Source organism: Triturus cristatus, chromosome 10 (assembly GCF_964204655.1).
Source record: "Triturus cristatus chromosome 10, aTriCri1.1, whole genome shotgun sequence".
Classification (NCBI taxonomy): Eukaryota; Metazoa; Chordata; class Amphibia; order Caudata; family Salamandridae; genus Triturus; species Triturus cristatus.
In genome coordinates this window covers 895,828,543-895,846,738 of record NC_140593.1, presented here as the reverse complement: position 1 = coordinate 895,846,738, position 18,196 = coordinate 895,828,543, and the positions used below count along the sequence as shown (strand labels likewise).

The following is an 18,196-nucleotide window of genomic DNA, read 5'->3' as shown; positions in this document are numbered from 1 at the left end:
CTCGAGTTCTCAGGAAGGTCAGGGCAGAACCATGCAAAATGATCCTCATTGCTCCAGCATGGGCGCGGCAGTTCTGGTTCTCGGAACTCCTACTTCTCTCCCAGGATCGCCAGATTCGCTTGCCACTGATTCCATCTCTGTTATCGAGAAATCAGGGCCAAGTCCTCCATCCGGATCCGGAGTCACTTCACTTGTCAGCGTGGCTCCTGAACACAGAGAATTCCGCCATCTGAATCTGTCTCAGGAATGCAGGGATGTTCTATCTCAGGCACGGGCACCCAGCACTAATAAGACCTACAGGGCAAAGTGGAAGAGATTTTGCCTTTGGTGCCAGAGGAATAAACTCCATCCTTACAAATCCCGGCCACATCAGATTCTGCCCTACATCCTGTCTCTGGCCAAATCAGGTCTGGCGCACTCTTCGATCAAGGTGCATCTGGCTGCCTTATCCCGCTTTCGACGGAAGACATCGGGGCCATCTCTATGGTCTGCAAGAATTGTTAAGCAGTTCCTTAAGGGGTTATTTCGGATGTATCCTCCGGTCCGGCCACCTCCGCCTATCTGGCAACTTAACCTGGTACTGGCTCAACTGATGAAAGCGCCCTTTGAGCCGATTCACAAAGCGGACTTGAAGTTCCTATCTTGGAAACTGGCCCTTCTCCTAGCATTGACTTCGGCTAGGAGAGTTAGTGAACTCCAGGCTCTCTCTATAGTGGAGCCTTTTCTACAGTTCAAGAGGGATGTCATGATTTTGAGAACCAACCCAAAATTCATCCCGAAGGTGCCTTCGGAGTTTCATTTGAATGAACCCTTAATTTTGAACTCCTTTTTTCCGCGTCCTTCCACTCAAGCGGAACGAACATTGCATTCTTTGGATGTCCAAAGATGCCTGAAATTCTATCTGGAGCGTACACGCTCTTTCAGAAAGTCTACTCAACTATTTATCGCCTACAGTGCACCACGGAAGGGGTTGCCGCTCGCCAAGAGTGGCATTTCCCGTTGGATCTCCAGTGCAATTCAGTACTGTCATCAGGCTGCGGGCAAACCTTTGGATAAGAGGGCCCGGGCGCATTCTACGAGAGCGATGGCGTCTTCAGTGGCTCTCTTTGCTGGAGTGGCGATTAAGGACATCTGCAGGGCAGCAACGTGGAGCAGTGTACACACCTTCACGAAGCACTACTGCCTGGAATCGGTGGGACGAGCTGACGCTGCGGTTGGTCAAGCAGTCCTCCGGAATCTTTTTCAATGAGAGGTGAGCTTTCCCTACAATCCCTCCATCCTGGTAAGCACATTTGGTTTCAGTAATGGTTGTTTTATCATGTGCACTGAGATGATTTTGTAAAGCCATGTAATTACCGAAATGTGCTTGTCGTGATCTACTGCTTGCTATTCTGATACAAAGCATGAGAATCTATGAAAGTTCCAATACTGGGGTAAGAAAACAAGTTACTTACCTGTAACTTTGGTTCCCCAGTATTGGTAACTTTCATAGATTCTCATGCGCCCACCCACCTCCCCTGGGAAAGCTCTGCAGGCTTACTAAGATAGTGGCTGTTGGCACAACGGCTACGAAAATCTGAGGCTCTGAGCTCTCTCAGGAAGGTTCCAGAGGGTGAGGCTGTGCTGATTGGCCCTGGCAAAAGTTTGGGCTCTTTTACACAAAGAGGGTGATATACTACAAAATGAGATGAGGCCTAGGCCTAATTTTTCTCTTTTGTTTCTATGGTTATACATATGTATATATATATATATTTTTGTTACCGAGGCTCCCATTCCGACGACGGGGAATGATACAAAGCATGAGAATCTATGAAAGTTACCAATACTGGGGAACCAAAGTTACAGGTAAGTAACTTGTTTTCTTCTTCGCAAAGAAGGAGCCTCCAGTGGGGTTATGTGCCCATTCCACCAGGGCGACGGTAGCTACCACTGCTTTGGGGCACGGAGTCCTCCTTAATGACATCTTTCAGGCAGCTATGTGTGCATCGCTGCACATGTTCACAAAACACTACTGCCTGGACAGCCAAGTCCGGAGTCGGATTCTTTGGCCGTTCTGTTCTCCAGGACTTTCTGGTGTGAACTTGGTTCGCAGGCCCACCTCCGGGGTTGGTATTGCTGGGGTATTTATTCTAAGGTAAGGAATCTATAACTAATTGTCTCTCTCAGATGAACAAGTTACTTACCTTCGGTAACTATATATCTGTAAGAGACATAGATTAGTTATAGATTCCTTAGCGCCCCACCCATCCTCCCCATTATGCGAACTGATTTCTAGGGTTAAGGACTCCCTTTCAGGGCCCTAGTTTTGTGCACCAGTGGTCAGTGTCCTGCATGGCTCTGCGCAACAGGCATGGAATGTCTTGTACAGAACTGACGTCATCACCGAGGGCGGCGTCTAAGTAGCGACCGCGACGTCATCCCGGCGACCACGATGAACGCGGAGCCGACCGACGCCACCTTTCGATGCGCAGGGGTACTGCTGACGAAAAATGTTCCGGATCCAGTTTAACACCTCACGGTAATTCTAAGGTAAGGAATCTATAACTAATCTATGTCTCTTACAGATGTATCTTTACTGAAGGTAAGTAACTTGTTCTTGAAGTGTGGAGTTGCTTTGTATAAAACATTGAAAAACTGCATATGTTCTAAAAGTGAATAACATACCTTTTATCTAAGAAATGTCTCAGTGTGATATCTAGGCATATCACACTGATTAGCAAAAGTAACACAAAAAATAATCTAAAAAGTAACGTGCGCAGTCATCTGTGAAGTAACTGAAAAGATTTTTGAACTGTTGACTTACATGTAATTCAACTGACTGCATTTGAACTTGCTTTCAACTGTAAATCACTGCATAAGACTTTGCAAAGTATTATTTCACTTACCTGCACCAGGCTTGGCTGGGTCCTAGAAATAAAATAGTTAATATTATTGATACAAAGAAATTGGTCTGATTTTAGTCTTTGAGTGTGTGCAATCATTTCTTGCCTGGGTGTGTACAACAAATGCTCAACACTACACTCTGATAAAGGCTTACTGCTTGCCCACACTACCACAAATAGAGAGTAAAGTGCTATGTACTTTTACCTCTGCCTACCTTTGGGGTTCCACTGGACTCTGTGCACACTATACCTAATTTTGGTATAGTATATACAGAGCCAGCTTCCCACAGTACCCATCTCTTGGGCGACCAGGCAAACATTGCTCTGAATCCTTTAGGAGACGCGGGCAATGTCTAAGTCCTTGGGCCACTCAGTGCCCACCCTTCTGCTTTTTGCCCCCTTTTGTGGCCAGACAGGGCGTTCAGCCGTGCCTGCTGTATCACATCCACAAGACTGCGCAAGTTCAGCAACCTCTGCACAGCGTGGGCATGGCTCCTTACGAACCTTGTGGGTTAGGCAGCCATAAGTCCAGTCTGTCCCCCCACCTCTTCGAGCCTCTAAACTTTCCTAGTCGAGACCTTCAAGATCATGGGCGGACGGATGTTGGCAGGATCAGCCATCACCTCAACCACTGGCAGAACATCACATTAGACAAGTGGGTTAGTCCAGAAGGAGCTACTCCCTCCCCTTCGAAACTACTCCTCCCTCCGTGCCTCTGACTTACGAATGGCTGACACAGGGCCATCTGAACTGGCTTCTGGAGGAAGTCTGAAATCTTTTGGCCAATCCATCCTTTGAGAGGGTTCCGGTGCCAGAAGTAGACTGTGGCTGCTATTCCTGCTACTTTCTGGTACCGAAAAAGGACTTCGTACTAGTCTAGATCAACTACTTCCTCAAAAAGGAGAGGTTTGAAATGCTCTCTCTGCCTCGGGTCTTGTCTGCTCTAGACCCTGTAGACTGGATGGTGGCACTGGACTTGTCTATTTTCACATTCCAGTTCTGCCTGCCAATTGGCGCTACCTGCAGTTCACGGCAGGCCACAAGCACTTTCAGTTTACAGTGCTCTGCTTTGGCCATATAATTGCCCCTCTGGTGTTCACCAAAGTGATGGCAGTGGTTGCAGCTCATCTGCACAGATCAGGCGTGCCAGTCTTCCCCTATCCCGACGACTGGCTGTTGAAAGTGAGCTTGTCCCAGACTATCCTCTCTCACCTCCTGACTACAGCGAATCTACTATTTTTTCTGGGGTTCACTGTCAATGTGCCCAAGTCACACCTGACTCTTCCTCTCAAGACGCTCCCTTTCATCTGACGTGTTCTGGATACACTGGTTTCTGGCTTATCCTCCCGTTCAGCGAGTCCAGGATATTCAGGCTCTGATACTGATGTTTGAGCCTCTTTCCTAGATTTCGATGAGAATGATTCTGAGGCTGCTATGGCTTTCTGCAACCTGCTAGTAACACATGCTAGATGCAATTACAGGCTCTGCAGTGGGACCTGAAATTCCAGTGGGCGCAACCCGAAGGGGTAAATCTCTCTAACGTAGGCCAGATCTCACAGGAGACAACACAGGATCTGCAGTGGTGGCTTACCAACCGTGATTGGGTCAGAGGAAGGTCCCGCTCCCTTCCCCAACGAGATCGCACAGTAGTGACAGATGCGTCACTCCTGGGATGTGGCGGCCATCTGGGAGAGGTGAAAATGAGAGGACTCTGGTCCTCGACGGAATCCCGACTCCCCATCAACTTCTCCGAGCGATTCACATGGCATTGAAAGCTTTTCTCCCTCCAATGAAGGGAAAGGGTGTTCAGGTGTTCATAGACAGCACCACTGCCATTTGGTACTGCAACAAACAGGGCTAGTGGGGTCCTAGACCCTTTGCCAAGAGGCCCTACGTCGCTTGACATGGCTGGAATAACAGGACATATCCCTGGTTCAACATCTGGCAGAGTCTCTGAACGCCAGTGCGGATGAACTCATCCGTCGATGCCTAACGTATCACAAATGGCGTCTCCATCCAGAGGTGGCGCAAGGTCTCTTTCAGAAGTGGGGAGAGCCTTGGTTAGATCTTTACACCTCCACTGAGAATGTGCGATGTCAGCAATTTTGTGCGCTGAAGTTTCCATGGCAGCACTCGCTTAGCGACTCTTCATCTCAAGGGGAGCTCAGCCCCCCTGTACGCCTTTCTGCCAATACCACTCCTGTCCAGAGTGTTCAAGAAGATCAAGTTTTACCGGGCCCAAGTCATTCTTGTGGCCCCGGACTGGGTGAAGAGTTTCGATGCCCGAGATTCTCCAACCGAACATCGATCCTTCTATCAGACTGCCCCTTCGGGAGAAATCTTCCGTCGCAGCAGCAGTGGAGGGTCCTCCACCTGAACCTGTCCTCTCTGTGACTTCTTGATTGGAGATTGAGCGGCAGCAATTTTCAGCATTCATCCTTTCTCCAGAGGTCTGATGTGATTTTCACAGCCAGGAGCCCCTTTACCAAGACTGTATATACCTGCTGGTGGCAGAACTTTGTAAAATATTGTACATAAAGGTCCATTGACCCTCTTTCTGCTTTCCTCTCTCAAATCCTCTTTAATTTGATCGCCCAGTAGAGCTCTGCTCTGGGCACTCTTAAAGGGTACCTTTTTGCCTTGTCTGCCTTCTTGAGGCTGCTAGACCAACCCTCTTTATTTAAATTCCCTATTGTGAACAGGTTTCTTAATGGCCTGATGCATATGTTCTCACCTGCCCCATACATCATGCCTCAATAGAACCTTAGTTTGGTTCTCACATTCCTGATGGACACTCTGTTTGAACCTCTGCACAACTGTCCCCCCACCCCCCCCCCCCCCAACTGCTCTCCTTCAAATCAGCCTTTTTAGTGGCAATAGCTACCGCTTGTCATGTAATTGCAGGATTGTTTGAACCAGCCGGGAGAGAAGGCGTGCTGGATTTGAACGCGCTACTAGTCAGAAAACTTCATTAATGGGTTGGATGAAAACGGAAATTTGGTGCAGATTATCAATACATAATTTGGAGCCCTGATGATGTCCAAGTGTGTACGAAACGTGTTGCCTGATTGATTTGTTACTATATTGTGTGGATCTAGCAATTTGAAAGGTTTGTGAAATAAACCACAGAGTTTGAAAATCATCAAAGACTGCCTATGAACATTTTTTTTGCACGAAACCATTACTTGAATAATAGATTTGTGAACATTGTGAACTGAGACGCTTCTTTCAGGATTGGTTATGAATTCTTTTTGATTAGTGGCCCAGTGGTGGTGGGACCATTGAAAGTTGAGCGTGCATGAACTACCTAATCGACGAACCGGTATTACACACCAGTGCGCACACCTCCTAGCCCTCACCGCCTATCTAGTTGAATGGACCTCATTCCACTCACTGAAATGCTTTATGGCTCCAGTGATGTTTTGCGGTGCCAGGTGCAGAGCTGTGATGGTGCTGGCACCCCTTATTGGTGTAGGAGAGCTACCAAAATGTTTCTGGTCCAGGCTGCTGCTTGGGGATATTCAAAAGGTGAGGAGTCTGCAGGTAGATACTGTATCCACGTCAAAAAGCATTACCAAAAGTAAGTAACTTGTTCTTTTTGATTTTTGCAGTGAAACTCCTGAAGTATTCGCTGCACATTAAATGTGGTGTGCAGTTTCTTACCTGACATGTTTTTTTCCCTCATAGCTGAAGTGGTTCAAGAGAAAATGGAGACTGACACCGTAGATGAACAGCCACAAGAAAGGGTGAGTGAATGGATCTATATGAATATTCATCATAATTTGTCAGATGTACTTGCTGCTCATTGATTCCATCCTCTTGGTTAAATGGTTGCCATTGTTGTAGAGGTTTTATTCTTGTTGCAGCAGTAGATGTTGTTGCTTCTGTTTTGTAGACTTCTTACTTGGGATTCTTCATAGTTTTACACCAATAAATAGGTCATAAGAGGGGTACATTGGTGGGAGATCCGTTAGTTTGAGGGAAGGTATCCTCTAAACTAGGATTCTAGAATGTAAGGAAACATGTTGCTTGTGGGTTTACTCCACGTTTTTGCCCTCATTTTGACTACTAGGGACTGGAGAACTGGTTTTGAAACACCCTAATCCCTGCTAAACAGGACTCCGTGCCTGTTCTCTAGCCCTTTAAATGATGCATGTTTAATTTGTTTGTCCCCAATTAAGATAGCTCAACTTACTTATAAGTCCCCAGTATATGGTACCAGAGGTACCCAGGGCCTGGAAGTTGAAGAGTCTGTTGTGGACTGCAGCACTAGTTTAACCACCACTAGCACGTGTAAGTAAAACATGTCTCCCAGTCTGCCACTGCAGACTGGAAGTGCAGTTTAATACTACTAATTCGACTTTGCATTGAAAGTCATGAAAAAGCCCAAGCATCCCATTTCAATATATGTGAGACACCCCTAAGGTAGGCTATGGAGGTCTAAGGCAGGGCGCTGTATGTTTTAAAAACCCTAAATTGTTTTTTGACTATGTGTGAGAAAGTGGCTCTGTATATACTGTTCCTTAATAGGTACAGGGTGTACAGAGTCCACAGTTCCCCAGGGTTTAACAGAGGTTAAAGTTAGATATAACCTTACTCTCTAAAGTGGTAGCTTGGTCGAGCAGTAAGACAGTATCAGAGGACAGTGTAAAGCATTTGTTGTACACACTCAGTCAGCAAATGGTCTCACACACTCAATAACTGAACTCTAGGCCAATGGTTTATATATAAAAAAAATATATGCTTGTTTTATTTTAGAACCAACACTTGGATTTAAAATATACTTTCTCAGAATGAGATGTTTCATATAAATACTTTTGCAATATGCAATTGACTTTTGTAAACAGTTACAAGTGGTTGCAATAGGCAACTCTATTTTAAACACAACAATGCATTGAGCTCAATGATAAATTCAAGTTATTTGCAACAGATTACTTTTTAGATTACTTTTGGAATTCCAGGACTGGATCCTAGATTCAGTCCTGGGTCAGTACTCAGAATCAAGTGATGAAAGTCGACTTAATTACTGTAATGATTTTTAAACAATATTTAGCTATTTTAAAAGTTGACACTTGGAAAATATTTCAAAGAAAACAGTCAATGATTCCCTCTGGAAGAAAATTCAAGTTGCAGGTACAGTATGTTCTCGTTACTTTTGTAATCCAGTACTGGGTGCCTAGACTCAGTACTGGGACCTTTATCCAAAACAGGTAAGTAATTACGTTTTCAGATATTATACGATTTTTGAAGAATATTTAAAGATTGCAGAAATCGACACTTAGAAGAAATTTCACAGAAAAACAGTCAATGATTTTCTATGGAAGAAAATTGGGTTACTGGTAAGTACAGTTGTAAGTATTTTTCAGAGTCAGTGCTGGGTACCAAGATCCAGCACTGGGAGCTCACCTAAGAGCAGGTGAGTAATTTCGTTTTCGGTACTCGGCTGATTTTTGGTGAATATTTTAAGATTTGAAAAGTCCACACTTAGAAGAAATTTCAGGAAAAAGCCAGTCATTGTTACCCTATGAGGAAAATAGAGTTATCGGTTTAAGGGTAAGTACTTGACTGGCAGAGTTGAGGTTCTGGGCATAGACTCAGGGGTCCCCCAGGGTCAGGTAGGTACAGTTGGTTCACCCTCAGCGACTCTAGGGCGGCCGGGTGCAGAGAGAGTTAGGCCCAATGTTATCCTATAAGGGATCGGGGGGGGCCTTGGTTGGTGGCTGCTGACTGGCAAGCCACGCGGCTGTGGGAGCTGGGCTCCTGGTCACTCACTCAGGGCAAGTGGGGAAGTAGGCTAGTGTAGAGATTGCACTGCCAGGGCCACTCGGGCGGCTGGGTGCAGGGTGCTTTTGAGCCTTCGGGTGCTCAATTGGTTTCAATGGGAAATCTCCGGTTTAGAAAAAGACTGCAAGCTCGGGGACGAGGACTCTTCAGGTGCCACCACCACTTCGAGAGGTAAGTTGGGTAGTTGGAGGATAGGTAGGTACCCCAGGATTGGGCACAGGGGGCCGCGGGGCGCTGCGTGCAGGGGTGCCTTTTGGTGTTGGGAAATCTTACCCTCTGTTGATTGCGGTTGGGGGGGGGGCAACTTGTTCTGAGGCTGCAGGCTTCTTCAGGAGTGTCGAGGGAGGTCCTTGGGTGCCGGACTCGGGCTCACAGCCGCTGTGGGGTCGTCCTCGGGGTCTTTGTTCACTCCGGCACTGGCCATGCTTGGCGGGTGCAGAGTGTGCTGGGTTCGAGGTTCTGGGCTGCTGCCAGGGATTAGAGATAGGTTTTGAGTAGAGCCTCTACTCATGGGAGTCCCAGGTGCTTAGAGCCAAAAGGTAGCCAGGTCCTCCGCGGTTGGTGAGGTTGCTGGCCACAAGAGATGCCGGGTTGGAGCAGGAGCAGGTTCGAGGGTCGACAGGCCGGTAGGGCTGGGGCCAAAGCAGTTGGTGTCTTCCTCTTATTAGCAGCTGCAGGGCAGGTCTTCTTTCTTCTTGCTCTTCTTTGTAGTTTTGAATCTGGAATCTGGGGAAGGAAGGTTCAGGGTGCCCCGATATACTAGATTTAGGGGCGTTACAGGTAGGTGAAGGGCAGGTACCAATGGGTCCCTGTCCTGGGGTTGGTACACACCCTATCCTGCCTCTCTCCTGTGGGAGGGGGGCAGTAGCCTAGTCCTGATAGGGTAGGGCTCCCCATCTTCAAGATGGTGAGAGCCCGGAGATGTGCTTCACCTCGCCTCCCCCACCTGAGGGGTGGGGTTGGCAGGCACGCACATCCCCTGTCCTTATTTGGGGTTTCCGGCCAAAGCTTCCCGCCAGAGTGGGGGGTTGCAGTGGCCTGGGGAAGCTCACAGAGGCGGCATGCCTTTGAAGCTTCCCCCTGCCCATCCTGGGGGAGGAGATTTAGCACCTCGCCCAGGATGTGCATTGTTGCAGGCCCAGGAGAGCTGGGGCTCTCCTACCCAGGGGTCCAGCAACATGTCTGCTGGGTGGCAGCCTAGGCAGCCTCAGAGCAGACGTGGATTGTAGGTTAGGTTTAAGGGGGCACCTCCAAGATGCCCTCTGGGGTGCTGAGTACATTAAATCCCACACTGGCATCAGTGTGGGTTTAATGTGCTGAGAAGTGTGATACCAAACTTCTCAGTCTTTAGTGTTGCCATTATGGTGCTGTGGAGCTCGTGTTTGACGAGCTCTCAGCACCATGTGCTCTTAGATGGAAGCACTGCACTTACAGTGCTCAGGAATGGACCTGTGCACTGTAGGAGCACAGGGCTCCTGCTCCTGTGCCCACACTATTGGCCTAAGGCACCCAGCTAGAGGGGTGGCTGATGTATGCCATGGCAGTGTAGGTGATGGGCATGGCACACAGGGATGCGTGTCATGTCGACTTTGTTTTGGTCTTGCACCCAAACACTCAGCCTGCAAAGGCAGTGTGTGTGTAAGGGTACAGGACCTCTAAGGGTGGCACAAGGAGTGCTGCAGCCCTTCGAGGCCTTCCCTGGTCACAACGCCCTGGGTACCTAGGGTACCATTTACCAGGGGCTGACATGTGGTCAGGGTTTGCCAATTTGTGTTTGGTTTCTTTTAGGGAAGGAACATAGGCCCTGGGCACCTGATTGGCAGGAGTCCAGGGCACACTCAGTCAAAGTACATTCAGCAATTCAGCAAAAAGTGGGGGCATACCATGCAAGAAAGATGGCACTTTCTCACACTATGGTAAGGCTAGTAGTCCATTGGTAAGTACAGAGTTACAGGCTGGCGCCCTAGCCCCGCTAACCTCTGAATGGGACTTCTAAAGTCAGTACTGTAAGGTATCATAAGAATCAGTACCTTAAATCCGATTTAATGGTTCAATCAAATTTAATGTCACTGGTGGGCAAAGTGCAACTTTAGAAGTTACCGCTTTAGTCGTTAATGCTTTTGTTGCCCAAAATTCCAGGTGCCAGTTTATTTTTGTTCATAGGGTCTGTCCGCCAGATAGTTTACTGCCTTTTGGGAAGACATGCTAACGACTCCTAGGAAAAGAGACCATAGAGGCTTGCACTGGAGGGAGATGGTATATCCCTGCTGCAGGAAGCCACATGGGTGTTGGCCCTAAAGGCAAACTTCAAAGGAGAAGCCACATTTGAAGGGCAAATGGGTAACACTTGGGAGAGGGGCTGCTCTGTTGATCGGATAGAGATTTCTAGCTGCAGATTCCTTACCTTTGAATTTCCCAGGCATCAGGCTGGGTATGGAAACTTTTGCTGAGTGTTGGAAAGTGCCCCTTTTTGCATGTTTGCCCCCCATTTTTTGTTATAACTAGGTTGGTAGTAATTGTTCCCAATAAATGAGAAAGAACCGCACAATCAAGAAAGCGAACAAAAGTATCCACATGTACAATAATAGAGTGCGAATGAATTCTTGTTAAAAGTAATATTCAGTTTTGGGGTGCTAGCTTGGCTCAATTGCACCTACTACCAAAAGATGCTGGTCACACAAAAGAAAAATAATGTGTATGCACACCTAAAACTATAGAGCATTAATGAGCACACCCTTTAGTGTTATTGATCACCTAGGGTACTGGACAAGTAAACAAATTTCAAATGTCCAATGTCACATATAAAAATCTTCAACAAGTAATATCAGTCGATGCGATCAGACAGCATATAGAGTCCACACAAGTCAAATTTCTTCAATTTGGCGATTTTATTCTTGCACTTCAAACATCCAGCATGAAATCTGCCAATGTGCCAACACGTGTTTCGTCTACCCGTAGACTTTTTCAAGGTGATTAGCACGAGAAACTGCTGTTGTAAAGGTTCATAGTCTGGTGACAGTTGCCATTCTAGTTGTAAATGCACAAGCATTCACAACTATTGTTAAATGGTGTTTCCACCCATTCGAAAAACTTTTTATTTCACTCTTATCACAACAAGTGATTCGTCCTGTAATCGTTATCGGTGTGAACGACCACAGAGAGGGATGATCCAAAACAACAACCTTTGTAAAGAGACAATGAAGATCAGAACACGAGTGGAAAACCCTGATAAGTCCCACTATCGCAAAGACTGCAGGATTGCGTCCTCCACCTCGTTTACCTTGCTGTAATTTGTATCTCGTGCTAATCGCCTTGAAAAAGTCTACGGGTAGACGAAACACGTGTTGGCACATTGGCAGATTTCATGCTGGATGTATGAAGTACAAGAATAAAATCGCCAAATTGAAGAAATTTGACTTGTGAGCACTCTATATGCCCCCCATTTTTTGCCTAATGTTGATGCTTATTGACCGAGTGTGCCCAGGGTTCCTGCCAACCAGGTACCCAGGGCCTATGTTCTTTCGCTAAACCTCAATTGTTGCAAACCCAATTGGCAACTCTCTGGCCACATGCAAGTCCCTTGTAAAAGGTACCATAGGTACTAATAACCCTGTGACCGGGGAAGGCCTCCAAGGGCTGAAGCACTTATTGTGTCACCCTTAGAGGCCCTGTACCTTTACTTAAACACACACACACACTCACTGCCATTACAGGCGGAGTGTTTTGGTGCAGAGAAAAATGTGTGCCATGCCTATAATCCACTTCCATGACATAGGTATCTATGTCTCTATCTGGGTGCACATACCACTGGTGAGGGCACAGGTGCATCTACAATCCCCAAGTCCATTCTTAGACATTGAAAGTGCAGTAAAGGTATAAAGAGTATATGGTCTGGAAGTTTGTCATTATGAACTCCACAGCCCCACAATGGCTTTACTGAATTCTGGGAAGTTTGGTATCAAACTTCTCAGCATAATAAACCCACACTGATGCCAGTGTGGGATTTATTATACAATGCACTCAGAGGGCATCTTGGAGATGCCTCCTGAAAAACTACCAGCCTATGGTGGGTTCCCTGCTTGGTAAACACCAGCCTGCCACCATAAGACATGTTTTGGACCCCTGGGGGGGAAACCCTCCCTGTTTTCCCTCCTTTTCGGCAGAAAGACAGGCGGGAAAAATTAGCACAGCCCAGAAGGTGTGCCCACCTCTGCCAAACCCACCCCTCATCAGGTAGGGGAGGCGAGGTGAAGCCCACTCTTCAGTGCCCGCAATCTTGCAGATGGCAGGCACTACCCAATCAGGATTAGGGATTGTGCCCACTCCCCCACGTGGGGTGAGCACACCCAAGGGTGTAGTCACCCTAAGGTCAGTAGCCCATTGGCTACTAACCTGCAGACCTCTAAAACTCCCCCTAACTACAGTATTTAGAAGGCATCCCCAAACCAAAAAGACAGATTCTCGCAACCAACGAAGAAGGACGAAAGAAGACGCCCAGTAGAGGAGACTGCAGAGAAGAACTGACTTGGCACCAGCTCTACCGGGCCGTCTGCAGTTTCCAGAGATCCTTCTCCAAAAGTCACCTTGTCCTGCAGCCAGCGACCTCCAGAACCCTTGCAGGACTAACTGCTTTCAACAAAGACTGGATCTCCTGTGAACAGCAGCTCTGTTCAAAAGAAGAGACACTCTGAGCCTGCTGAGGACAAAGAAACCTGACGCCTGGAACCACCACTGCACCCAATGCCTACGGCCCAAATCCGGGTGGTTCACCTGTCCCAACGAGGTCCCCAACACTCTAGAGTCTGAGTCCACCATGGGTTGACCCTTCCAGGACTCCCCAACATTGCCTGCAGCCTCTGCACGGAGAGCCCCGGTGAGGTGAAATTCGACCTCAAAAGGTACCCCTGCATCCAGCCGCCCTGCGCCCTGGAGAAGAGAACCCGAGGTGCACCTATTCCCGAGCCCTCCAACTTACCTGCCCAGATGTTGGTTCCTCCTGGAAGTCTTCCTGGACCGAGCCTACAGCCAAAATCCAAAACCTGCAACTTCCTTTGAAAACAACAGCGCCCCCCGACGCCAAAACAGCACCCTTTATTTGACCTCCCCTGTGCCTCTGTGGGTGCACCTTGTGTGATAAACAGAATCCCCCTTTGCCCTGAGCGTAATTGCAGGATCTTTGCTCCCACAACCTTGTGGCCTGCTCGTGAGCCGCTACCAACCGGAGGCCTCCTATCCCCCATTGGATAACATTGGGCCTCAGCAATCTGCACCTGGCCGCCCTAGTGCCGCTGAGGGTGCTTTGAGAGTGCATCATTTGACCCTGGTGAACCCTGGTTATAACCCCAGAAACCCAACTCCCACAACCAAGTACTTACCTGTAAACAGATAACTTCATTTCCTCCCATAAGATTGCATTGACTGCTTTTCTTTGAAAATTCTTTGAAGTGTGGAGTTGGTTGTTATGAAACCTTATTCTGCAAATGTACAAAAACTGAATTACCTACCTTTTCTCTAGGAAATGTCCTGGTGTGGTATCAAGGCATAACACACTGAGTAGAAAAAGGAACTTAAATAGTAATCTGCAAAGTAATGTACAAAGTAATCTCAAAAGTAACTGTAAAATAATTTTTACTGTTGCCTTACCTGTAAATCAACCAATTGCATCCAACTGCATTTCAACCGTAATTTCAACTGTATTGGAAGTATTTCCAAACCTGTATTATTCATCCAGCTTGCTTGTATTGCTCAACCTGCCTTGCAAAGAACCATTTACAGTTAACTGTGCCAGACTTGCTTGGTTCTAGAAAATAAATATAACTAATATTTTTATACACACAACATTGGTCTGGGTTCAGTCTTTGAGCGAATGGCATCATTTCGTGCCTGTGTGTACAATAAATGCTCAACACTGCCCTCTGATGAAGCCTTACTGTTCCCCCACACTACCACAAATAGAGAGCAAGGTGCTATCAACTTTTACCTCTGCCTACCTTTGGGGTACCTCTAAACTCTGTGCATACTATACCTTACTTTGGTATAGTATATACAGAGCTAGCTTCCTACTGGGAGTCGTTGGCACGTTTCCCCAGGATGGCAGAAAGCTGTCTCTGGGACAAACCCAGAGCAGGAGCACAGGAGAGAGAAAGGCAACAAAGTGGAAACATGTCACAATAATTTAAACTTGAGAATCCAATCTGGGTTAGTATAACAAGTTGTTTGATACCTTGGAGTATTCAATTTGGTCGCAACGTTCCAGAATTAGCACTGAAGGGTCAGCATATAACTCTGTACTTGCCAAGGGGGAAACCAAGTTTTCTCACAGGAAACATGTAAACTGTATGATCTGTCCATGAATTATGCTGCACCCTGCCTTAAGATCTGATCGTCAGCCTTAGTGGTGACTTACACATATTGAAGAGGGAGACTTGGGCTTTGCCATTGCTTTAAAGCAAAATTGGGCTAGCAGTTCACAACAGCTCTTCTAGTCTGCAGTGGCTGACTGGGAGACGTGCTATAATTGGTTCATGTCTAGGGTGGTACAACCAGTGCTGCAATCCCTGGAGTGACCCTCTAACTCACATACCCTGGGTACCATATACAAGTAAATTAACGTAAACCAATCTGGTCGAGAAAATTTGACATATTCATTTTAGGATCAGGACACTAGCATGGAAATCTGGTTAGCAGGCTTTAGAGCACTCCAAGTCAGAAAACCCGCAGGATCAGTCCAAACATTTGGGAGTGATTATCAAAAAGATGCATTTTCTTACATCCAGTCTCCACTGGACTACAGGTCGCCTGGCACAATGAAGTCCGCCATTTGCTTTTTTTGGCAATAATTTTCCTTCTAGGTTACCAAACTGCACTTCCACAACTCTCCTGTGTCCGTCAGACTCTGGTGCACCTTTGAGCATCTGGTCTTGGTCTTCCAGACTGCACGAGAGTGAGGAGCAATGATCTAGCCACCCACTCACCAGGCAGGCTTCTTCAGCTTTTTTGGCCCTGTGCTGTAAACAGTAAGTCAGCCAACTGACTCTTGGCGTGTCTCCTTCTTGCTAACTTCTGTGACCATGTTGGGACTTCGGAGGAGTACCATGACGGACTCTGTTTAGCCTCCTCTGGAGGTTAGTTGGCTAGCTGAGCTGGGTGAGGCTAGTGGCCTTGAGTCCTCTCCATTGTCTGGCTTGTCTGCTCCCGGCCTCACTATAGAGGTTAGCTCCGCTTTTGCTGAGTTTCTGAGAATGATAGCTTGGGTTCTGGAGCTGAAGCTCCCTTCTGTGGAGGTAGCATTGACTCCTTAATTGGGGTGCTTCATCAGTGCCAAATTGGGATGGTGCTACCTTACAGTGAAGGGCTATATGATACTTTGTTGAGATCATGGGCTAAACCTGCAACTGGGGTCCCACTGGACCGGTCTACAGCTCATAGGCACCATCCTGCCCCCGTGACCCGACCTCCCTTCTACGACAGCCTACCCTGCACAGCTTTTTGGTGCAGCCTGCTATAGCCTTCCCTGACATGAGCGTTCTTCCTAACGTCCCTCCGAACAGGGAGCTCAGTAGTCATGATACTTTTGGCATATTTTTTCTGCTAGCAGTACAACATTACAGTCACTTAATACCCCTTGTGTTCTGGGTTAGTTTTCTCAGACGTTGTTGGATGCTGTCTCGAGCCTGCTCCACTCTCTTCTGGATGAGACCTATAATAATCTTACCCAGTTGCTCCATGATGGCCAACAAGCAACTAAATTGATGATTTGATGTGGCATGGATACAACCGGTTCTGTTGGGCGAGCCATGGCTCTTTCAGTGGCACTTCCCCAATGTGCCAGCTATGCAACTCTGGTTTTTCGGAGGCTGTTCAATCTACATTGGCAGACATGCCTTTCTGTGGTGTACATCTGTTCGGCCCTCATGCCAAGTCCGTCTTTTAACGTTTTCGGGACGGTTTATGATGGAACAGAATCTTAAACTGTTTTTCTGACAGTTTGCCTCTTATTCCTCCCGTACTAGGCTTGTACAGTGAATGATCTTCTTTAATTCTTTCTCATTAGCCATTCTAGGGCAGAGGCAATGGGCTTTTTCTTTTAAATCTCCACCAATGGGTGGAACCCAGTAAGGTGCTCCTGCTCTCTGCAGGCAGTTTTTATGACTTCATAAACTGTCTGACAGGTTATGGTTCCCGTTATTTGGGACGTATATTACTTTGTGGCCCTATTGGGTTTCAACGACTTTTGATGCAAGATTTTCTTTTCTGAAGATGATATGTCTACCAAAGTTCTGATTCTCTATAGGGTATTGCAGGAAAGCAGGATCTGCTTTCATGGTTACCCCCACTTTTTGCCTGGTGTCAGTGTATTTTTGACTAAATATGCTGGGATCCTGCTAATCAGGACCCCTGCAACTGTGCTTTCTCCCCCCCCCAAATTGACATGGTAAGTACTTTGGTACCTCCACAGTTGGCTTCTGGTGTACCCTTGTAAGTCCCTAGTATATGGTACTAAGGTACCCAGGGCATAGGTACACCAGGGCTGTAGCATGTATTGTGCCACCCGTGGGAGTCCACTTAAACTGTGACTACAGGTCTGCCATTGCAGCCTGTGTGAGTTGGTCTTTGCACCCCTCACAAAAGATATGTTTTCTTATATCTGAGGTCCCTGCAATTAAAACCTATAAGTCACACCTATGGCAGGCTCTTCAGTCCTGAGGGCAGGGTGCTTGGTTATAAGTGTGAGAGTGCACCTGCATGAGCAAGACACCCCTACAAACCCCGGAGTAGATTCTCCAGGCTTTGTAAGTGTGGTCAGACATTTTTAGACATATAATGGACATCAGTCCTTGCGAGATGTTTAACTATATTTTGGCTGCACTGAACCCGGTCATGCCCTGAGTAAGTGACCTGGAGCCCAGCTCCCACAGCCGCGTGGCTTGCTAGTCAGCAGCCACCAACCAACTCTCTCTGCACCCGGCCGCCCTGACCCTGGGGGACCCCCTGAGTCTATGCCCAGAACCTCAACTCTGCCAGTCGAGTACTTACCTTTAAACCGATAACTCTATTTTCTTCATAGGGTAACATTGACTGGCTTTTACCTGAAATTTAAAATATTCACCAAAAATCAGCCGAGTAACAAACGAAAATACTCACCTGCTCTTAGGTGAGCTCCCAGTGTTGGATCTTGGTGCCCAGCACTGACTCTGAAAAATACTTACAACTGTACTTACCTGTAACCCAATTTTCTCCCATAGGAACTCTCTCCCGGTCTCGCTGAAACTTGAACCATCTCTGCTGAAATTCCGTAAGGACCTCAAAACCTGGCTTTTTTCTCATTAACATCTGCTTTGGGTAATCACTAATTGATCAGCGCCGGGAGACCCCTTGTGGGTAGCTGTGCGCCTTATAAATTCAACTACAAATACAAAAATACAAATTGACTGTTTTTCTGTGAAATTTCTTGTGTCAATTTCTGCAATCTTTAAATATTCTTTAAAAATCGTATAATATCTGAAAATGTAATTACTTACCTGTTTTGG

General features: G+C 47.0%; 1 protein-coding gene across 4 annotated transcripts in view; it reads left to right on the top strand.

The window, feature by feature from the left end:
- SMARCC1 (SWI/SNF related BAF chromatin remodeling complex subunit C1) overlaps positions 1–18,196 on the top strand; it is a 958,790-nt gene that overhangs the window by 593,355 nt on the left and 347,239 nt on the right. For all 4 annotated transcript variants that reach the window (XM_085628643.1, XM_085628641.1, XM_085628642.1 and 1 more), the window contains exon 22: positions 6,570–6,628. In XM_085628643.1, coding sequence (XP_085484769.1) covers positions 6,570–6,628 — 59 coding nt within the window. The remainder of the gene's footprint in view (positions 1–6,569; positions 6,629–18,196) is intronic.